This window comes from Mytilus edulis, chromosome 6, assembly GCF_963676685.1.
Source record: "Mytilus edulis chromosome 6, xbMytEdul2.2, whole genome shotgun sequence".
In the NCBI taxonomy this organism is placed as follows: Eukaryota; Metazoa; Mollusca; class Bivalvia; order Mytilida; family Mytilidae; genus Mytilus; species Mytilus edulis.
Window position 1 is genome coordinate 75,236,739 of NC_092349.1, and position 22,920 is coordinate 75,259,658.

The 22,920-nt window shown below is 33.3% G+C and overlaps 1 protein-coding gene across 1 annotated transcript in view; it reads left to right on the forward strand.

The window, feature by feature from the left end:
- Nucleotides 1-22,920, forward strand: part of LOC139528419 (stalled ribosome sensor GCN1-like) — a 94,354-nt gene that overhangs the window by 65,333 nt on the left and 6,101 nt on the right. The window contains exons 40-47 of the mRNA XM_071324392.1: nt 5,699-5,860; nt 7,101-7,193; nt 9,139-9,282; nt 11,306-11,575; nt 12,132-12,245; nt 12,631-12,861; nt 13,457-13,650; nt 14,068-14,279. Coding sequence (XP_071180493.1) covers nt 5,699-5,860; nt 7,101-7,193; nt 9,139-9,282; nt 11,306-11,575; nt 12,132-12,245; nt 12,631-12,861; nt 13,457-13,650; nt 14,068-14,279 — 1,420 coding nt within the window. The remainder of the gene's footprint in view (nt 1-5,698; nt 5,861-7,100; nt 7,194-9,138; nt 9,283-11,305; nt 11,576-12,131; nt 12,246-12,630; nt 12,862-13,456; nt 13,651-14,067; nt 14,280-22,920) is intronic.

Here is a 22,920-nt window from a genome sequence, read left to right on the forward strand (position 1 = left end):
GTAGGTTATTTCTTAGTCTTAGATCAATCTGTAAGGTCTCTTAATTGAGGACTTATTTTATAATTTGGAAACTCATTATTCAGGATTGTTTAACAATGTCCCATTTATCTATTGTTTGGTGAATGGTTGAAAGATGTTGTATAAAAATGAATTGTCTATAAAAGAGTTCAATAACCACAACAATATTTTAATCTGAAACTATTGCAGAATGCCAGTCAAGACTTAATTTTTAATTCAATTGAATAGTGGTATTGTGTGTTGCTTAAAATATATGTAATAAAACTTACAACTTGACCAGATCAGGCAATCCATCAGCTGTCAGAAACAAGTATTTGATATTTGATTGATATATGTTAGTTTTGATTTGAGCAAGGGCTGTTTAGTTCTTAATTTGAGAGATTTTTTTTATAAGCTGCTTTAAACAATTGTTTACTTTTTGCAAATTTTTGTGTTTCTTTGGTTCTTATAATGTGACTCTGTACTTTAAAAGATCACGTCAGTATGATATTGTTCTATTATAGGCGAGTGTAATATTTGAAAAAGACGTCTAGTTAAGGACTTTAATGCACCCACCTAACACACGGCTAATTTCTTTTTTAAATGAAAGAATAATGATTTAACTTTGATTTTTGCCCGGTCGTCACAAAATCGTACGGTGCAGTTTTTGTAAAATTGACGTTTATTTCAGAAATTAGTTGAAAATTGTAAAAATACGACATGTTTTTCAAGCAAAAGAAATAAGTCGTATCTCTTCTTTTAGACAGAATAATTAAGTGAATTAGATTCTTAAAATAATGAAAAACAATATTTACAACTATAACTCCGCATGCTTTTGCGTTCCTTCTAAATATTTGACATTTTGAACGAAAATTTTCATAATCCTGACCTTTTCGGATCTACAATTAAATCTTTTATTAAATTCTTTTGCACTCGATCCGTTTTAGAACACACCAAATCACTCATCAGTTATCGTTTTTTCATTCAAGATCAAGAATTTATCTCAACATTTCTTAAAATCACGAATTTCTGTAATTTTATGATGTTGGGTAGCATCACTATAGTTTCCGGAATCCCTTATCTATTTCGTTATCGTTTTTTTACTGAATATATTAGTCGATTTCCGTGTACTAATAGTGCTATTAGAGTACGATAATTCATATTTAAACGGTTATATTTCTATCTTGCACTTCAGTGGAGCTTAAATAGATAAAAAAATCGTCCGAAAATAAGATCAAATCAAAGTAAAACATAGTTTTTGAGTTCTGTAGAATTCACCCATTTCTAAATAAGGAATCGTATCGGAAAATTGTAGAAAATCTTCCGAGTCGTGTCAAATTTTCACAGTCCAGTTCACAATGAAACCCTTCCTATGCTAAAGAGCGAAAACTATCCATTGATTGACAACAGATGCATAGTCTGTCATGTATTTACTACATAGAAACTATGTAGTTAAACACTTAAATGAAGATACAGTTGTATTGACGCAGTGGGAAAACGAAAAGATGAAGTTTACAGACTGTTCGATGAATATGAAAAAAATGAAAACATCCCATTTGAAAATACAAAATATCATAAGAGTTGCTATGAATATTTCAAAAGTAAGTACAACCTATCAGCTTCTGTTTTGTCTGTATAAAGACTTTGTACTACATGTACCAATTCTACCGACCAGTCTCTTCTCATATGTCAACGAGGGCAGTAGATCTACAACTCATTCTGATTTGTCTGTTTGTATATTTTGCAAATGTATAAAGCCTATAAGCAAGTTACACAACTTCATAAGGTATCCTCTGAGTAGCAAACTCAAGCTGTATTGAGTGTTAATACATATATCTCCTACAATATATATAAAAAGAAGATGTGGTATGATTGCCAATGAGACAACTATCCACAAAAGACCAAAATGACACAAACATTAACAACTATAGGTCACCGTACGGCCTTCAACAATGAGCAAAGCCCATACCGCATAGTCAGCTATAAAAGGTCCCGATAAGACAATGTAAAACAATTCAAACGAGAAAACTAACGGCCTTATTTATGTAAAAAAAATGAACGAAAAACAAATTTGTAACACATAAACAAACGACAACCACTGAATTACAGGCTCCTGACGTGGGACAGGCACATACATAAATAATGTGGCGGGGTTAGCATGTTAACGGGATCCAAACCCTCCCCCTAACCTGGGACAGTGGTATAACAGTACAACATAAGAACGAACTATAAAAATCAGTTGAAAAAGGCTCAACTCATCAGATGGACAAAAATACCAGTGGACGTAATGATCTGATTTACAAAATAACTCTTGATAATTTTACTATTAAATCTGTATACCATCGAGCTTGCATCGCTAAATATTAGCTACAAAATTTGAAGTGAGAAAGTAAAGAGCTATTTTATTCTGAACATAAAACAGCTTTTACTAACATTTCGACGATTAAAGATGACGTGCCTGTACAGAAGGAAGTATTCTGGTTAACAACTTTAATTACTTAATTTATGCCGAGGATCGCCGCCGAGAAAACTAAATAACATATTATCAGCTTCAACAAATACTAAAAATATATGGTCAATTTATAGTTACAATGTACATGTATATAGCCTCAACAAGGCCAAGGTACATCCAATATTGTATACGGTAGCTCTATAATTTTGTCTTATTCTTTTTAACTCCTTTTCATTTAGATTTATCATAACAAATGCACCGTATTTGTGGACACACCTTTGATAACTATTAACAAGTTTGACTGATCAACAGATAAGAAAAATTGAAAATGGGGCATACATTCTACATGGCATTATTTTTCTTCTGGGGTCAAAATTTTATCCAAGACAATGTCAACCTAACTACAGAAACAATAAAAGTTCTCTGCATGACTTTGGTTGGTTAAAAGGCAATATCGGTCCGGTATGATGTTATCCAACTTTCTACAAGATTTGATCTGTTCACGCAGGGGGAGGGTTGAGATTGCAAAAACATGTTTAACCCCGCCGCAATTTTGCGTCTGTCCCAAGTCAGGAGCCCCTGGCCTTTTTTTATTTTTGTATGATTTTTTGTTTTAATTTCTTGAGTATATTTCAAAGCTTAGTATGACGTCCATAATCATTTCAAACTAGTACATTTTTGTTTAGGAGCCAGCTGAAGAACGCCTCCGGGTTTGGGAGTTTCTTGCTGCATTGATGACCCATTGGTGGTCGTCGGCCGTTGTCTGCCCTTTGAACGGGTTGGTGTCTCTTTGACAAATCCCTCAAGTCCATTTCCAATTTTTAATTCAATCTGTATATAGTAGATCTTGTGTCCGCTTTGAGCAAAACCTCTGCTGTACTGGTATATGCCCATGCCAAGGAAGTTGTCTTTGTATGGATATTTTGACCGATAAGAATGATGAGATTACAAGTTAAAATGAAGCTATGATATTCCGATTTCTCAATATTCCGACACCTAAATGGTCCGACGTTTCGATCATTTAGGTTATACGCTAACGGGATTTTAACATAAAGCCAAATAAAAGGTTCAATATTAGGCTAACCTTGTCCTGCGTTTGAAGCGGTGAAACAAGCTATAAAAAAGTAATATGTAGTGCCAAAGTAGCCCATAAGTCATCACTAGCGTAATTTAAAATAAGTACAAACTCCTTTGTCAAGTGTTGTTTGATTAATCAGATATCTCAAGATACACGGCGGCCGACTAAAGTAATATCAAACACAGTTTAACGTACAATGAGTGGTCATATTTTCCTTGTGATGTTTTATATTAAAATTGTCAATTTGTTGATATAAATATACTAGTAGCACTTTACTCATTTCAGTAATGTTAGTTAGTACTCTTGTCATATCAGATTTAGTGATGTAAATGAAATTGCGGTATGATCCAGACTCAACATATTGCACTACAATAATAAAAAAAAAAATCCGCCCTATGGTTGTCTGATCTTGAAGCGGTTGGTAGGCTTTCAAATTAACAGGAGACCATACGCTTCCTCAATTTTAATGTACAGCTCATCATGGGACTTTCTAAACAATTAAAAATACGTCATATGTTATATTTTCCCCTTGCTTCAAATATTTTGTTTCGAATTATTTATCTCAAATTTGCAGATATATGTTTGTAAATACGTGCAATCAAATGATATGGAGGTATTATAAGATTTAGATATGGCAAGGGCGACTACAGATACATTTGTGTGACTTAATGGTTATTTTCAAAGACTCCAAGAGAAAACGTTACGTAACATGCGTTACCGTTAAAATCAACCAAAATTAATTAATACTATGATAGAAATATATTTTCCCAACAGTAATACAGCATTCCTATAAAATTGTTTCATTTTTGTATTTGTTTTGACTCGATTTTTCTACTGGAAGTATCCGTGAATTGAAATTGCATCCATGACCTTTGACCTCGATTTAAAAAAAAATGCACCATAATTTCTTTTGACGACCGGGATATTTAGAAAGTACACATTCTTAGCTTTCCAGTGATATATAATTTAGCCGTGTGTTAGGTAGGTGCATTAAAAATGTGAATTTGGCTCTCATATCACTCGCCTATTATATGTCATTATGATATATTTCTATTATAAATTAGAAAATATGTTGAACCACAAACGTCAAAATTATTCAATCATGTAGTGGAATGAACTATTTGTGGATTCTTATAAATTCTATATAGCTTTTGGACTATTTTAAAACTCAGTCTATTTCTGATATTAATTCTTACCTACTTTTGATTTTTTAACCCTGTATGCTGACATTGCCCATGTAAAATTTAAAATTGTTTGTATATACATTGAACGACAAATATATGTGACGTATAAAATGTTCTGAAGTCAGACACACGAATAAATGAATGTGTTTGTAGACAGATGTTTTTCTGTTCTGTTAAATTGTTCCTTTTAAAATTGTTACACGATGATGACTGCTGTACCCATATTTTGACTATTTTATTTATTATGTCTGTTTAGTTCACGCATCATTTTTTATATTTTAATTGTAAACTAACTATGTTTTTGATAAATTTACTAAAAGTAATGTTAAAGTTAATATGTATTCTGAAACACTTAGAACTTAAGTCAAACTACTAAAATGTCATATGTTGTTTTTATTGTCATTGTAAATATTACAGAATTTGCTGAGACTGTCATCAAAGTGAGAGGTTAAGCGCTTTAAAACCAGGTTTAATCCACCATTTTCTACATTTGAAAATGCCTGTACCAAGTCAGGAATATGACAGTTTTGTCATTTGATTTTGCCATATATATGATTATGGACTTTCCGATTAGATTTTCCTCTGAGTTCAGTATTTTTGTGATTTTACTTTTTTGTAGGATCCATATGGTTTTCCTGTCTGTGCGTCTATCTGTCAGTCCTGTATTTTATGTTTTAGTTGAAGACAATTTACCATTATGTTGTGGTCATATCAACGTTACACTCAATTGTTTTTTTGGCAGAGAATGAACAAATTTTCTTGGTTTATACTCTATGTCATCAAAAGGAATAAGTGAGTGGCCTTGAAAAATCATATTTCAGTTTTGCAATTCGTGAGTTGGTCTAAAAAGTTAAAAGCATGTCATAGCTTTATAATTGTCTTCGATAGGTAAGTGGATACATCTAAAGATCCCCTTCTGTTTGATGGTCATGTATGTAGATCCTTTATTTTGTATTTATCTTTTGGATCTTTTTGACTGTCTTACAGGTAGCTGTGTATGCTGAAAGTTTGATTCCTACCGTGAGGAAAGCCTTGATTGATCCGTTACCTGCAGTCAGAGATGCAGCAGCTCATACATTTGAAAATCTCCATGCTAATATAGGTCCTAGAGCACTTGATGAGATTTTACCTTATCTATTGTCAAAACTGGTAAGTATAAATCATACTTTAAACAAATAAATCTCATTTGTGAAACAGGACCTTTATTCTAGGAAAGATAAGAATATGACTTTGTCAGAACTGATAGGAAATGCTCGCAAATCCTAGATCTAATACATGATGCAAAATTTGAATAAATTTGGAACCCATTTTAACATATGAGATTTAACAATTGTCTGCAAAATATTTTGATTAGGCTGTATAATGTTAATCATTTCTGCATCAAAATAATTCTACAGCTGTTGTGCATTTCTTGACTAAAAGGATTAAAAAACAACATAGAAATGTTTGTTAGTTTGGAAAAAGGAGATAGCTATAAATGAAATCTATTTAAAGTACATCATAACAATCTTTCGTGTATTTTAATTTTTATATGTATAATGTGTATAATGCTATCATGTCGTTGTCGTCGTCGTCTTCGTTGTCCGAAGACACATTTAGTTTCCAGACAATAATTATAGTTTTAGTGAATGGATCTCTATAATTTATTACCAGAAGGTTTAATACCACTAAAGGAAGGTTGGGATTGATTTTGGGGGTTATAGTCCAAATAGTGAAGTAATTAGGGGCCTAAAATGAGCATTTTTGCAGTTTTCAAACAATAACTTGTGTTTAAGCATATGATTCTCTCTGAAATTGATCCACAAGTTTCCATACCATAAAGGGATGTTTAGTATTGACTTTGGGAGTTATGGCTCAAAATGTTTTGAAATTAGGGGCAAAAAGGGGGAAAACTATTTTTCTGGTCAATGGACAATTCAGACAAGTTAAAAGCAGTGTAAGGGAGGTAATTCACAAACTTTTTTAACATAACAATGTTGGGTATGTTCAGATATACCTCTCTTACACTTCTTGTAAATTGTGTATAAAGGAATGTCAGGTTTTTGACTAATTGCCAAAAAAAGGGGAGTGGTAGTAGTTTTCAATTTTTTTCCCTCAAATTTCTCAAATTTCAAATTTTTTGAAAAGTTTGAAGAAATCTTTAATTGCACAATATTGCACAATAGATTTGTAAGATCTTCACATTTGTTTTGTGTCAGAAACTCATATTATGTCAAAAATTTTATCACAATCCAAATTTAGAGCTGTATCAAGCTTGAATGTTGTGTCTATACTTGCCCCAATTGTTCAGGGTTCCTGATCTGCGGTTGTATAAAGCTGAGCCCTGTGGAGTACCTGGTTTATTCTGTGTTAAATATATTAACTTCAATATTTGTTATTGTATTAACAGGATGATGATGATTTAGCAGAGCGAGCATTGGATGGATTACGACAAGTCATGACAGTCAAAAGTTATGTTGTGTTACCATATTTGATACCACAGGTAAAATTTAATATCAAAGTAACTTCTTGCAGAGTATTATCATGTAATTATTGATGATTCTTTGATCAGATGAAAGTAAGATTTCCCCCATTACTTTCAAGTAAAAAATATTTTAGCATATGTCCTTAATAATTACGCTCACCAACCAACCATTCAACCATCCAACCCAACCTCCAATTCTGAGATCAATTGTCTGCCCCTGAACGGAATGACTTACTTGTTGGAATAGGCTTCCTCATTGCTAGACTGACTTGAATTTGAAATTTATTACAGTATTGTCTAAAAATTAAAATATTAAAAATACTGAATGGATAACAGCTGTCTGATTCCCGACTTGGGCTTGGCATTTTATTATGTAGAAATTGGTGGATTAAACCTGCTTTTAAAGAGAGCTAAGCCTCTCAGTCACATATGAAATTCCAAATAAATGCCTTTAATTTGATTTAACTTGTGTGAATTTAGACTCCTTTTCTCCAAAATTCACACATCTCTACCATTGAACATTCCACAGGTACCAATAAATACATTTTTAGCACTAATGAACTATTATCAAGGATTGTAAAAAAAAATTGAATCAAATATCTGACAAACTAAGTTTTAAGTTATAAAGCAAGACAGACTTAGATTTTATATTGATGAAACTTGTGGACTGTCCCCTTTATAAATTTGAATATATTAAGTATGAAAGTTTTAGTTTCTTGTATTGTGATAAAACATCAGACAATAGTTTAAATTTGAATGATTTGACACTGAAATACCAGTTTTCCTAACAATGCCTCTATCATTTCAAAAAGTTATTGGTGCGATGGCAGAGTAGTCTGAATTGAGTTATGGTCCTTGGACCATCTTGTGAATTGTACTACTTTTGCTGGTAATGAGTCCCTTTCAACTAGAACTAGAAGCTTTGCATCAGTCTATAGACATCACATGCTGTAACTTCCAGCTTAGCCTGGTTTCTATTGACTCACTCCTCCATTAGGAGAACCCCCTGCAAGAGGGTTGATTACCTATGTCTCAGACCTTCCCAAGGGTGCTACTAGCAACACATGCCTTGTATGTTACCCCTAAAGCAAGCATTGTCATCACACCTTAACTAATGTAGTGTTTTAATTGCTTATATATCTTTAAATTTGAGTAGCGTCATAAAATCAGGTGTTGTAATAATGTTAGCAAATGCAAAATAAAACCACAGATTACATATAAGTACAATGATTCTCTACTCTTAATTTTAAAACAAGATTTTGAACAGATCTTCAATGTAGCAGTCAAGATCGTTGGATTAATGGTGCAATATTAACATTTACGGTCAATAGTTATTAAAAGGGGAGATAACTCAAAATTATAGAAAAAATAATTGATATAAACATTAAAATACTTTTGTAAAAAAAAAATTGTTTTGTATAAACCTGCATTTGTAAAATATATTTTATGACTGTTGATAATTGTTAAGAAAACTATGAGGCACTGTTATATATATTAACATTTGAAATCTCTAGATTTGTGCAACGATACTATTAAGAGATTTTATTAGTATCGCTTCGCAATTACTAAGACTTTCGTATTGTTTTGCATTCATTACCTGCACAGTATCATCTATTCTAGATGATTGGAATCATATTGAATATACATCACTTTTGAAAATTAGTCTTCAAATTTAGAAATAATATTTTAGCTGTCAGATATGTACAGAAACTGTTAAAATTGCTATTTTTATCAATTAAAATAAAAGATGAAATTATTATTTTTTGGATTAAATGTACAGGCACCAGGGAAAGGAAGTCAATGAAATTGAAAGCATTTCAAATACAAGTGCTCTACACAAAGTGTTTGCATTTGTTTCTTTAAACTTTCCAACACAATTTGAATTCATCTTACACACATCTTATCTGTAAATTTAATCAGTTAGTCAACTTAATAATCGATAAGAATAACTCTTATTTTACAGCTAACAGCAACACCAGTGAACACAAAAGCTTTGTCATTTTTGTCGTCTGTAGCGGGAGAAACATTAACTAAATACCTGATTAAAATACTTCCTGCTTTGCTGTCATCATTGAGTAAGAAATGGGATACACCAGAGGAAGCTCAGGTTTGTTTATGTCATTTCAGAATACTGTAAACCAACTTATTTTTGCGACATTCGCGAGTAGAAAAATAACGCGAATATAAATCGTCGCGAATATGTATAACTTGGATCTATACTTATCAAACTACATCAAGTAGATAAGAAAATCGCCAAATTAAATAGCCGCGAAGTGGACGAGAAATCGTAAAACGTGAAATAAAGTATCCGCGAAAATAAGTTGGTTTACAGTAAGCATTTTCAAAATCTAAAGGTAATCTCATTGTTCATATACCAAAAAGAAAATAACATTACATCATTGGTCGATTTCCATTGTTTACAACATTTTTAACAGTTGAATCACAATGATTCGGTGTAATCTTTTGAAAGTATTATCCAAAACGCATTAGATTGTGAATCACAAATTAATGTAAGGTTTATAAACAACAAAAATAATATGTTTCATGATCATGAACCCTCAGTAGGTCATATTTGTTTATTTTTTCATATTCCATTTCTTGTGCAAATACCAATTTTATTTTAGGTAATATTGTGATTGTTATTTTTATACTGATAATAGAAAATGTTTTTTCCTTGTGTTAGTCATCAAAAATTGTATTGCCTAAAAATAGACTGAAACAATGTCATGAAAGTTTAAGTGGTGATTTAAACAGTTAATGATCAGTTGTAATATGTACAAATAAAGATCAAGATTTTGCATTTTGGGAAAACACTACATTTTTAGCTCACCTGGCCTAAAAGGCCATGTGAGCTTTTCTCATCACTTGGCGTCCGTCGTCGTCGTCGTCGTCGTCGTTAACAATTTTTCAAACATCTTCTCCTCTGAAACTACTGAATGGATTTGAATGAAACTTAAAATGATTGTTCCTTAGATTATCCTGCACAAAGTGTGTGCTTCGATTTTTGATCCGTCAAAAAACATGGCCGCCGTTACTTAAAATAGAACATAGGGGTCAAATGCAGTTTTTGGCTTATATCTCAAAAACGGAAGCATTTAGAGCAAATCTGACATGGGGTAAAAATGTTCATTAGGTCAAGATCTATCAGCCCAGAAATTTTCAGATGAATCAAACAAACCATTGTTGGGTTGCTGCCACTTAATTGGTAATTTTAAGGAAATTTTGCAGTTTTTGGTCATTATCTTGAATATCATTATAGATAAAGATAAACTGTAAACAGCAAAAATGATCAGCAAAGTAAGATCTACAAATAGGTTAATATGACCAAAATTGTCAATTGACCCCTTAAGGGTTAAATGTCCTTTAATGACAATTTTTCACAATTTGTTCATCATATTTGCTAACTTTAAAAAATCTTCTTCTCTGAAACTTCTAAATGGATTTGGATGAAACTTAGCATGATAGTTCCTTAGATTATCCTGCACAAAGTGTGTGCTTCGATTTTTTTAATACTTTATGCATTAGGTCAACTATATTTGGTGTATGAAAATATTTTATGATCTATATGTCGGTTACGCAGGTTTTATTTGAACTTGACCTCATTTTCACAGTCCATTGCTAAGTTTTAAGTGTTTGTGTTTTGGTCTCATTTTCTTTATTTATAAACAGTAAGTCATATATATTTGTAATATTGAAGAATTGTTAGCTGTACATGTTTGCCTGGCATGGTTCAATATGTTCAATAAGGCATTGTTTACCAGGTGAGCGATTCAGGCTCTTGAGAGCCTCTTGTATTATATTCTTTTAATTTATGAATGTTTTGTCGTGTGTTAAACTGAAACACAACTTTTCTTCTTTTGAATTAAATTATTTTAAACTTCTCAATAAATATAATTCATTGCAAAATGTCTTATCTTCTATCTTTCTCACATAAATACATCAACAAAGTTAATAAATCATCACAAAGTGGACTAAAAAGGATTAAACACATTAAATATTCCAGAGAAATGATAATTTGATAAACGGCATGATTTTTGGTTTACAAGGTTTCATTGAGGCAGTTGTCACTGTATCTTTGATGGTTTCATTGTGGCAGTTTTCACTGTATCTTGTATGGTGTCATTTTACAGGAGATGGAGTACTGTAAAAGGGTGGTGTTATCAGTGAAGGATGACACAGGTGTGAGAATCATAATTACAGAGCTTTTGTCAGCCTCCAGTCAGAAACAAGAAGACCTGTGTTGGGCAGCCATTACAGTGCTTCATCAGTTTTGTGAACACACAGATGTCGATTATTCAGATTACATGGTGCAATTATTCAGAGGACTTATTGCACTGTTTATTAGAAAAAATAATAAAATATTACTGGCATCATGGGAGTGTCTGTCTGCAGTGACTAAGGTAAGATTTCTATATTGATCATTTGTTAGTAGCCTCATGTGAGTGTCTTTCTGCAGTGACTATTAAAGGTGAGATATGTACTGATCTTTGTGAATAGAATCATGACATGGTTATGTCTGTCCTTAGTGACTTATATTCATTGTACAAAAATATAACATCTAAATGATTTATATAAAGTGACTTGTCTGACAGTATATAATTGTCAATTTTGATTTTTATGTTTCTCCATATAAAGAGATTTTATGAAAAAAGTATATTTTTTTAGGAATTGATATAGTCTGTCTTTAATTAGAAAAACTTGCCTCTTCTGATCTAACCATCAGTGAAATGAAGATGTACAGAAGTAAGAATTTATTTTATTTAAACAGTTTCCAGAATAAAAAAAAACCATATTAAAATTAGAATTCAAATTAGCCCTGAATTATGGTTTGAGAACCAAGAGTATATGATTGAGATGCCATTATATCATCCCAAGTGAAACTCTTTACATAACTCATTAATGATGAGAAGCAGATTTCTGACAGTTTATTAAGTATATATTTATACTTTATTACAGAAAATAGAAGCTACAGAGATGTTACAGTACATAGCAGACGTGAGACAAGCAGTTAAATATGCTGTGTCTGATATGGAGGGTAAAGAACTGCCAGGATTCAGTATTCCTAAAAAGGTAAACAGACGTCTTGTGTGTTGTATGGAGGCTAAATATAATTCTGTAAAAGTATTCTTGGACTATGATAATGTATGAAGTTTCATCCATTCCGGTTTAATTAAATGTAAATTTTGCAGAAGATAGATAAAATACAAGTTAAAATGTGATAAAATACATCATATAACAAAAAATTTCTTTAAAACTAATTACTTGTAAAGAAATGCATGAATATTCTTGCAGTTTATTAAAGTGTTAATGTCCACAAATTTACTTGTTCTTTAAAAAAAAATATGTTCAGGCACCTGCCAAATGGAATGAAATTATTCATGTAAAAGATTGAATTATTAATAGTATTGACAGTCATTCATTTTATGAACTTCTTAATGACGTGCTATATTTACAGGGAATCACACCAGTCTTGCCGATATTTAGGGAAGGCATCTTAAGTGGTACACAGGAACTGAAGGAACAAGCTGCTGTAGGCCTGGGAGAATTAATTGATGTTACCAATGCTGAAGCTCTCAAAGTTTCTGTTTTAAATATTACTGGTCCCTTGATTCGTATCCTTGGTGACAGATTTGTATGGAGTTTGAAAGTTGCTGTATTGGACACATTAACTAAATTACTGACTAAGGTAGGTGTTCAGAAAGTCATAAAATAAGTCTTATTATAGGTAAATCTTAAAAGTATTTTTAGGGGCCAGTTGAAGGACGCCTCTGGGTGCGGGAATTTCTTGCTACATTGAAGACCTGTTGGTGACCTTCTGCTGTTGTTTTTTTCTATGGTCGGGTTGTTGTCTCTTTGGCACATTCCCCATTTCCATTCTCAATTTTATGTATTATTTTTGGTTAAAAATTTGTCTGATTTATTGATATTGGTGCCATTTATTTGAACAATAACCATATCTGGGTCTGATAAAAAAGTTCCAATTTCAAAATTATATTTTAAATTTTATCCTTGCAATCAAAGACACTTGTAGAACTAACAAATTTTCTGATGCAAAGTAGTTATATCTTTTTATTAAAAAATGTTTAACAACCAAAAAAATACTCCATTGCACAGTGTGTTTTCTGGTTTAGTTCTAAAGTTTTTTTTTTATTGTATAATTTTTTCCTCATAAGATTGATAAGATCTTGAGGCCATTTTTATCTGGATAGGTTAAAACAAATTTACATCCATTTATATTTTTGTAGATTGATATAAAGTTAAAGCTTTTTATATTTTGGCAGGTTGGTGTGATGTTGAAGCCATTTTTGCCACAGTTGCAGACAACATTCTTAAAAGCACTTAATGATCCTCAGCGTTCAGTAAGGCTGAAGGCTGCTTCAGCTTTAGGACAACTTATAATCATACATGTACGAGTTGATCCATTATTTACAGAACTACTCAATGGTATAAAGAATGCTACAGAAACTGGAGTAAGGTAATTTTTTTCTACAGATATTTTGACCCTTACAGGAACAGGATAAAATTAGTTCATATTGATATCCTTCTGTTCACTCATCCACAGACAAAAATTCATCCTACTGCAAATGAGAAAACTTTTTTGTAACTGAAAACCTCACAATCCACGAGAAAATTGAAAAAAAATTTAAAATCAATTATTTCATTTAAAAAAAAACTGCAAAACTTGTACTCAGACAGAAGACACTGATCAAAATAAGCAATAAACATAAAAAGTTGAAATTCACAGAAAAATACTTCTATATTCTAGACTAGAAGCATATATTTACAGGGCAAAAAGCTGAACTCATCTCCTTTTGTGGCAATGAATTTACACAGGTTTCTAACAAAGAAAATAAACAATTAGAGATTATTAATAGCAATATTTGTTTTTTAGAGACACAATGCTTCAGGCATTAAGATTTTGTTTAACTGGTGCTGGTTCTAAGATGGCTGAACCTTTAAAGAAACAAGCATCCTCTTCTTTACTGAGCATGCTCGGTAGCCAGGAAGAGACTACCAGAAGTGCAGCATCCGCTTGTTTAGGGGCCATGTGTGGGTCCCTCTCTGATGTAGATCTTACTGATGTTATGATCAGCCATTTGTTAGGTATGGAATTATTATTACTTACAAATGTCTTGTGTCTGTATTATAAAAGTCATTGTTCTGATATATTGTATTGAAGAGAAATTTTCATATAGGACAAAATTAGCCCTAAAAATGAAATGATTTTTTTTATGCCCCGCCTACGATAGTACAGGGGCATTATGTTTTCTGGTCTGTGCGTCCGTTCGTTCGTCCGTCTGTGCGTCCGTTCGTTCGTCCGTCTGTGCGTCCGTTCGCTTCAGGTTAAAGTTTTTGGTCAAGGTAGTTTTTGATGAAGTTGAAGTCCAATCAACTTCAAACTTAGTACACATGTTACCCATGATATGATCTTTCTAATTTTAATGCCAAATTATAGTTTTGACCCCAATTTCATGGTCCACTGAACATAGAAAATGATAGTGGGAAATTCAGGTTAAAGTTTTTGGTCAAGGTAGTTTTTGATGAAGTTAAAGTTACATCAACTTGAAACTTAGTACACATGTTCCATATGATATGATATTTCTACGAAAGCCGAGAAGGATCATTCAAAATTCAAAATTCAAAATTCAAAATTCATAATTCATAATTCAAAACACAAAGAATTCCGATTCCGATTCCCGCCGTTTCTTTGTCACGTGGTCTCTGTGCCTCGACTTACTTCGGTGAAGGATGGCTGCTAGTTAAGATGTTATAGTATTTATTATAATGTTTAGAAAGGTATACTAGTTTATTAATTGAAGTAATGAATAATAATTAGAAAAAGGCTAAAGAAAATTAGCTAACAATTTTGTTGCAATTACACCAAAACAAATATAGGATGAATAGGACTCTTTGAAAAACGGTATTGAAATATTTATGTTTTGTAAATATTAACCTCTTACTCATTTGCTTTATAACTGTTTATTTGTGTACATAGAAAATTAATGACGCAAGGCTTATTTGACAAATGGCTAGTTTTATTATCTGCAGTTAAAGTTAAACTGTCAGATTAATTAAGACAAGTAACGATGTTTTGGGGTGTAGGGTAATAAAATTAGTTATGCCTATTTGTTTTGTCTAAAGAGAAAGTAATAAAACTCTATGATAAAGGTCAGTTGGTCAAGATACTAGAAGCTGTAGTACTGTCACGACTGTAAGAATTTTCCTTGATTGTTTTAATCAGTATAGATCTAATGAAGGACTTGGTTTTTAAAGTTTATATGTTAAAACTTTGTAACGTAGTTTGTCAATGCATCTGAAGTAATGTAAATTTGTGAATGAACAGATAACGTATTATTTAGTTCATGGGAATTACCATAGGATACATTGTCGTATTGTTGTGCCATAGTATGATTATGATTCTAAGGTAAGAACCTTTTGATTTACGGAGGCAGTCTGAGTTTTGCCTTAAACAAAGATTCTGGCTGTATATATATGCATTGAAAACAATAATCTTGTCCGTTTGTTTTTTTTGGTTTTTTTTTTTGGCTATTAGAAAAAAACATTTCTAGCAATAAATGAACATGATGAATAAACAACGGCGTATTTTGTTGTTGGGGGGGGGGGGATGCTTGTTTCACGGTTCGAATGCAAATCCCATATCTGACCAGAGTGTCTGTTTCGCCGGACTGATATATTGAATTCTTTTTTTTAAGGCACGACTGCAACCTGCCTGCTGGGTGTGGCCTTTATGTCTCCATTTGTTGACCGCCATTCATAAATTCGTTGTCATTTCAGACTCATTCGTAGCCTTGGTTGTTTTGGAACCCCTCACTTCCCTTGTTGGGTGTCAAACATTTTTGGATAAATATTGCTTGTTTGTCTTTCTTAACTCGTGTCTGATAAACATTGCTTGTTTGTCTATCTTGTCTCATGTGCGGGAGTTTCTCACTACAATGAAGAACCTTTGGTGGCCTACAGCTGTTGTCTCCACTATGGTCGGATTGTTGTCTCTTTGACACATTCCCCATTTCCATTCTTAATTTTATTATAGTAATTTCATTGAATAGCCCGGCTTATATCTAGTTTACAACAAGAAGTCTGTGAGGTTATGCTACCTAAACATACAACAAATGAAAATCTTCCATGTACATTTTTACTGACAAATTTTATTTTTTTTTTAGCCCAAAAAAAGGTTTCAATAATTTTATTATAGACAAGTAATTGGGAGAATACGGCATCAAACATGTCCAACCCTTACACTTTAAATATAAGATATACAGGAACTGTTGCAAAAGTGCATTTTACACTTATTTTATGTTGTTTTAGCCAAAAAAAAAAGTTTAAAAAAGATCTTATTATACCTCGCCCCCTTTCCAAAATCCTAGATCCCCTAGCTTGTCATGCCGCAACTATTTCTTATTAGATCGTATTTCAAATTGATTCACCTTTCAAGCAAATTTGTTGTCGGCGCAATAAGATATGTGCGGCTGCATTCTCAGGTAAATTGAGGTCAACAGTCGACCTGGCGTAGAGTTCAATATTGATTGCATTTAGTTTAAGAACAATCTAATCAAGATATTCAATTTTATCTCACTTGACCTAAAAGGTCAAGTTCAAGTGAGCTTTCCTCATCATTTGGATCTGTCGTCGTCGTCTGGGCAAGTTTAAAACAAACTTGGACACAATCATCATTGGGATATCTAGTTTAAAAAATGTGTCCGACGACCCCGCCTGCCAACCAACATGGCCGCCATTGCTAAAAATACAACGTAGGGGTAAATGCAGCTTAGGCTTACTGTAGATTCATTATTATTCGTTGGATACATATATTTGTGGATTTCGTTGGTACAAGTGAACCATGAAATTAAATGATCAACGGATGTCAATTTTTATATAGGCGTTAGGCGTGTACGCAGACTTCCACAAAACCACGAAAGTAAGTATCCACGAATATGCAAGTTTTCCTTAATCCACGAAAATTGATACCATCGAAAACAAATGAAATTTCAGTATATCTTTGAAACTAAAGCATTTAGAGTAAATTTGACAAGATAAAAATTTTCATCAGGTTTAGATATATCTGCCCAGAAATTTTCAGACGAATCAGAGAACCCGTTGCTGGGTAGCTGCCCCTGAATTAACAATTTTAAGGAAATTATGATGTTTTTGGTTATCATCTTGAATATTATTATAGATAAAGATAAACTGAAAGCAGCAATAATGTTAAGAAAACTACGATCTATAAATAAGTCAAATGACCATTGTCAATAAACCCCTAATGCCCCAGTCACACTAGACCACGATCGCACTACGCTCACCACGATCTAAAATAAATTCAGATCGTGGTGAGGTCGCGGTATGAGCGGCATGAAAATGGGATTTTTTGTTGTTTTCACGATGCTACTATGTTCTCATTACGCTTCTACAACGATCCCGCTACGATTATACCACGTTCTTACCACTCTTATTCTGCGACCTTAATACGATTATCGCGATCTTACTACGCTCAATAAGTTCTCACTACGACATACCACGATTAATCCGACTGCAAAACGATCTTACCACGCATCTTCTGCAATTATAGCACTCTCTTATCAAGATCATTATACGATCTTAGCAAGTGCATACCGCGATCCAATTACGCTCTCATCAATAATATCCACATCATATTCCATATTAATACTGTTCCATTCCTTCCAACTGTCATTAATAAGTAGAATTCCAGAAAACAACACTGACATGCCACCAACATCCACCAGAACTTATGTGCGTGGTGGTAGGGGTAGTAGTTGAGTCAGATGGGTCTCTGGTACGAATCCTTATCCAGTAGAGATGTCGAATCAACAATCCAACCTGAATCAACGTATTGCTAATCCATCTAGATCAAATAACGATATTTCATAAAGTAATAGTGGTACTGATACAAAATCAAAACCTGAGGAGCTTTTATGTATTTTAAAGACAATGACAATGAGCATTACTAGAACTCGAAATGGTTGTAGTATGAACGTAATCAGGTCGTAGGATGAGGACTGTATGAGCGTGCTAGAATCGTACTAAGGTCTTGAAAAGCGTAGTATAATCGTGGTATAGTCGTAGAAGAAGCGTTGTTGGGTCGCAGAGAGAACGAGATGGTCGTTGTGAGGTCGTAGTAACGTCGTTTTGAGATCGTATCGCAATCTCTCCGACTAGAATCGCGCATTTTTAAGCTAGGTTCACACTGCCGATCAGACCAACTCGATCAATCTCGATCAAGACAAATTAAGCGATCGGGAGTCTGGTCCGTCTCAATCAACAAGAATGTTCGGGTCGTCATCGATCTGACTTTCTACCCGAGAGTTTTTGACATGTCAAAAACATTCGAGTAAGGATCGAGAAGCCAGTCACTCGAGAAGAGATCAATAATTCGTCGAGTAGTGATCGAATTGATCGGGAAAGGATCGTGTAGAGATCGAGTTAGGTCGGAATACAAATAGTTTACCGATCAGTACTCGATCATTTCGATCTTTGCTCGACTAATATCCGATCATTTCTCGATCAACGTCAATCTGTAAGATATGTGGTCAAGATTAACTCGACCAATGCCGATCGCTTCATGATCACTGCGACTTCTATATTTTTTTCATCCCAGACCAACTCGACCAAAACCCGATCTCTACGCGACCACATTCGATCACTCTTCGATCTCTACTCGGCCATACACGAGTATACATCAGTGACGCTCGAATCCAAAAAAGTTAAAAGGGCCAAATAAAGTACGAGGTTGAGGAGCATTGAGGACCAAAATTCCTAAAAGTTTTGCCAAACACAGCTAAGGTAAACTATGCCTGAGGTAGAAAAGCCTTAGTATTTCAAAATTTCATGTGGTAATGATATATCTTCCCTGAAATTTCCAGACAAATCAGACAACCCGTAGTTGGGTTGCTGTCCCTGAATTGGTAATTGTAAGGACAAGTTGCAGTTATTGGTTTATCTTGAATAAGATTATAGATAGAGATACATGTAAACTGTAAACAGCAATAATGCTCAGCAAAGTAAGATCAACAAATAGGCAAACATAGCCAAAATGGTCAATTGACCCCTAAGGAGTTATTGCCCTTTATACTTAATTGTTTACAATTTTTTGTAAATTTTGTAAACTTTTACAAAAAATCTTCTTCACACAATCAACTGGGCCACATAGAATTAAACTTAGCCACCATTTTCAGTAGGGTATCTTGATTAAAAAATGTATCCGATGATCCTGCCATCCAACCAACATTGCCGCCATGGCTAAAAATCGATTTATTTGATTATTAACGTCCAGTGGCAAATATTTCATGCATGTTCAGGACGAAAATAAACATAGGGGTTTCCTGTAAAGAAGTCCATGGGAAAATGTTAAAAAAACAATTTCAAATGGTCACATCTTGAACACTTATTTAGAAAATGATAAGTGGTCTTCAGTAACTAATGTAAGACTACACCTTCAGGAATGACCTACTATTAATTTAACTATTAGGCCAAATTAAACCACACTTGGTCTTAATCGTTATATGGGTATCTTGTACTATTTGTTGTGATTTTCACCTTATTTTACATGATTTCCAAAACAAAAAACAAGGTGAGTGACACAAGCTCTTCAGAATCTCTTGTTTCATTCATGTTGTGCTTTGTGAAGAATTTATTTTCCTGCATTACAATTTTCAGTTCTCTTAGACCCTTTTGCCAAATTAAGGCATTTTTTTCTACAAGAAACAAAAAAAAACATCCCGCAACTGTCTCACAGGCCTCTCGAACAAGAATCGACGTGTCAGCTAACTGAAGCCTCACACATATTTCTCGGCGTCGTTGCTTCATGTTCATTTTCTTCGCCACAATTCAAGTTTAGTCCACGGGACACATAAATGTATGATGACCCGCTATTTCAACTTGATCTGAGTTTTTGGGTTATAAGTACATGTGTATTTGTAATTTTCATAACATTTTGTTGAGGCAAACATAACTTAGAAAATGGAAACAAAAAAATCGGCTATTTTTTCATTTCTAAAGGGGCATAACGATAGAACGGAAAAATTGACACAACCCAGATTATTTTTTTCTGTGTTTTGTGGTGCAAAGTATTGCATATAAGTTTTATATACTATTGGTTGGGGGAAACTAGAGTTATACAGCGTACGGACTGTCGGGCGATGAGACGGACAAGGGTAACACTTAATGTTCTCCTCTATAGTGGCGGGGGCTCGAAAATAAGACATTTTATTCATTGTACGTTTTATACTGAATAATTATGTTCTCAACCGACCAATACCGATTATTTCTGCGACCAATACTATTATACGATCATGTCGATCTGGTCTAGTCAGGATCGTGTTGAGATCGAGTATTGTTGATTTATAAAAAAGACGATGTGGTATGATTGCCAATTAGACAACTGTCCACAAGAGACCAAAATAACACAGAATTTAAGAACTATAATAGGTCACCGTACGGCCTTCAACAATGATCAAAGCCCATACCGCATAGTCAGCTATAAAAGGCCCCGATATGACAATGTAAAACAATTCAACCGAGAAAACTAACGGCCTTATTTATATAAAAAAAAATGAACGAAAAACAAATATGTAACACATAAACAAACGACAACCACTGAATTACAGGCTCCTGACTTGGGACAGGCACATACATAAATAATGTGGCGGGGTTAAACATGTTAGCGGTATCCCAACCCTCCCCCTAACCTGGGTCAGTGGTATAACAGTACAACATAAGAACGAACTATAACAATCAGTTGAAAAAGGCTTAACTCGTCAGATGGACAAAAATACAAGTGGACGTGGCCGGGTACTTAGTCGAGAAAGTCGAATAAAGATCATGTAAGGATCGTAAATTGGTCGGGATCATCAAAAAGATATTGAACTAGTGGCTGGATTCCATGATCAGTCGCGAAGAAGTCGTGAAGGAGTCGTTAAAGGTCGAGTTTGAGTCTTTTGCGGTCTGGTAGCAGTCGGGTAGAAACTCCAAATGCAAACAGTCCCGATCAAAAAATTGGTTACGCTTGATCGTTGAAATTTGAGTAATCGGATATAGAATTGATCTGATCAGCAGTGTGAATCTAGCTTTAATCTAATTTATCTTGCGGTCGTGTCAGTCTATTTTGTGTAAATATTTGGTCATCAGCTTTTGCTCTGAAGCTTTCAAGATGTTAATAAAAAGTGTTAAAGAACAAATTAAAAGTGTTTTTGTTTATTAAAGTTATTGCCCTTGTACAGTGGAGATCACTTCTAACCTCTCATTAGAACTCTCAGAATAATCTGTCATAGATCTGTTCTAGACTGTCCTAAATCATATCTACCTAGAACAATTCTACCCTAGAACTGTTCTAAGTAGAACTGCCAGGATCAGTTCTAGGGTAGAACTATCTAAAACTGTTCTAGGTAGAACTGCATGTCCAAAATCAGTCTAGTCGTAGAACTGTCAGCAGAAATTACCAAATCAGTTCTAACCGTAGAACTGTCAGCAGAACTGTCAAAAACTGTTCTAGCATAGAACTGACCAAACCTGTCAGGATTGTAGAACAGTTCTAAATGACGTCACTGCAGTTAGGACATCTCACTGGTCACCATTCAGTGTTATAACTAAAGCCACACGCAAAATATATTATATTCTTTTGACTTATCTATAGTTAAGACAAAGAGTTCTTAAAACTTTTTTATGAATAGAACTGACTAAATCAATTCTAGCAGTAGCACTGACCAAATCAGTTCTAAACTGTTTTAGTCGTAGAACTGTACATGTTCTAGTCGTAGAACTGTACATGTTCTAGTCGTAGAACTGTATATGTTCTATTCGTAGAACTGTACATGTTCTAGTCGTAGAACTGTCTAAAACTTTGGTCAGTTCTAGGTAGAACTGTCTAAAACTTTGGTCAGTTCTAGGTAGAACTGTCTAAAACTGTTCTAGGGTAAAACTGTCTAAAAGGTGTCAGGATGACAGTTCTTTATACCGGAAACACGTGTTATGATTTCGCAATATTTATTTTTGAGTTTTGAATTTTGAATTCTGAATTTTGAATTCTGAATTTTGAATTCTGAATTTTGAATTTTGAATGATCCTTCTCGGCTTTCGTATATTTCTAATTTTTATTCCAAATTAAAGTTTTTACCCAATTTCACGGTCCACTGAACATAGAAAATGATAGTGCGAGTGGGGCATCCGTGTACTATGGACACATTCTTGTTTTGCATAAAAATGTTTGGTTTGAAGAGTTTATAAATATATGGTTCTTTAATAAAACAATTATTTTTAAATTTAACTTTTTTTTTCATATTGGTTGCATTTATAACAATGGCCTACAAATCATAATTTCTTAAAACATACATTGAAGGGATATAATTACTTGTCAACATTATATCTTGTTTTTCTCTTATGTAAAATAAAATTGTTGTTGAAAAATATGTTGACATTTATGTCACGAAACAGTCCCACAATTATCATCTATTTTTTAGTATTTTTTTTTAAATCAGAAGAGCTTATATTCGGTGTTCTTTATACTGTGGATTGGTTTATTTTCGTTAATACCAATTTTCGTGGATTATGAACAAATGGATTTTTCTAAAATTCTTTATTTTGTGGTTTAGCAAGAGTGCATACAAATCCATAGGAAATTTGTACATTTTGTACTTAGTTGAATATTAGATTTTGTGGTTAGTATTTACCCATGAAATCCACTAAAAATGGTATACTACAAATAACATTGAATCTA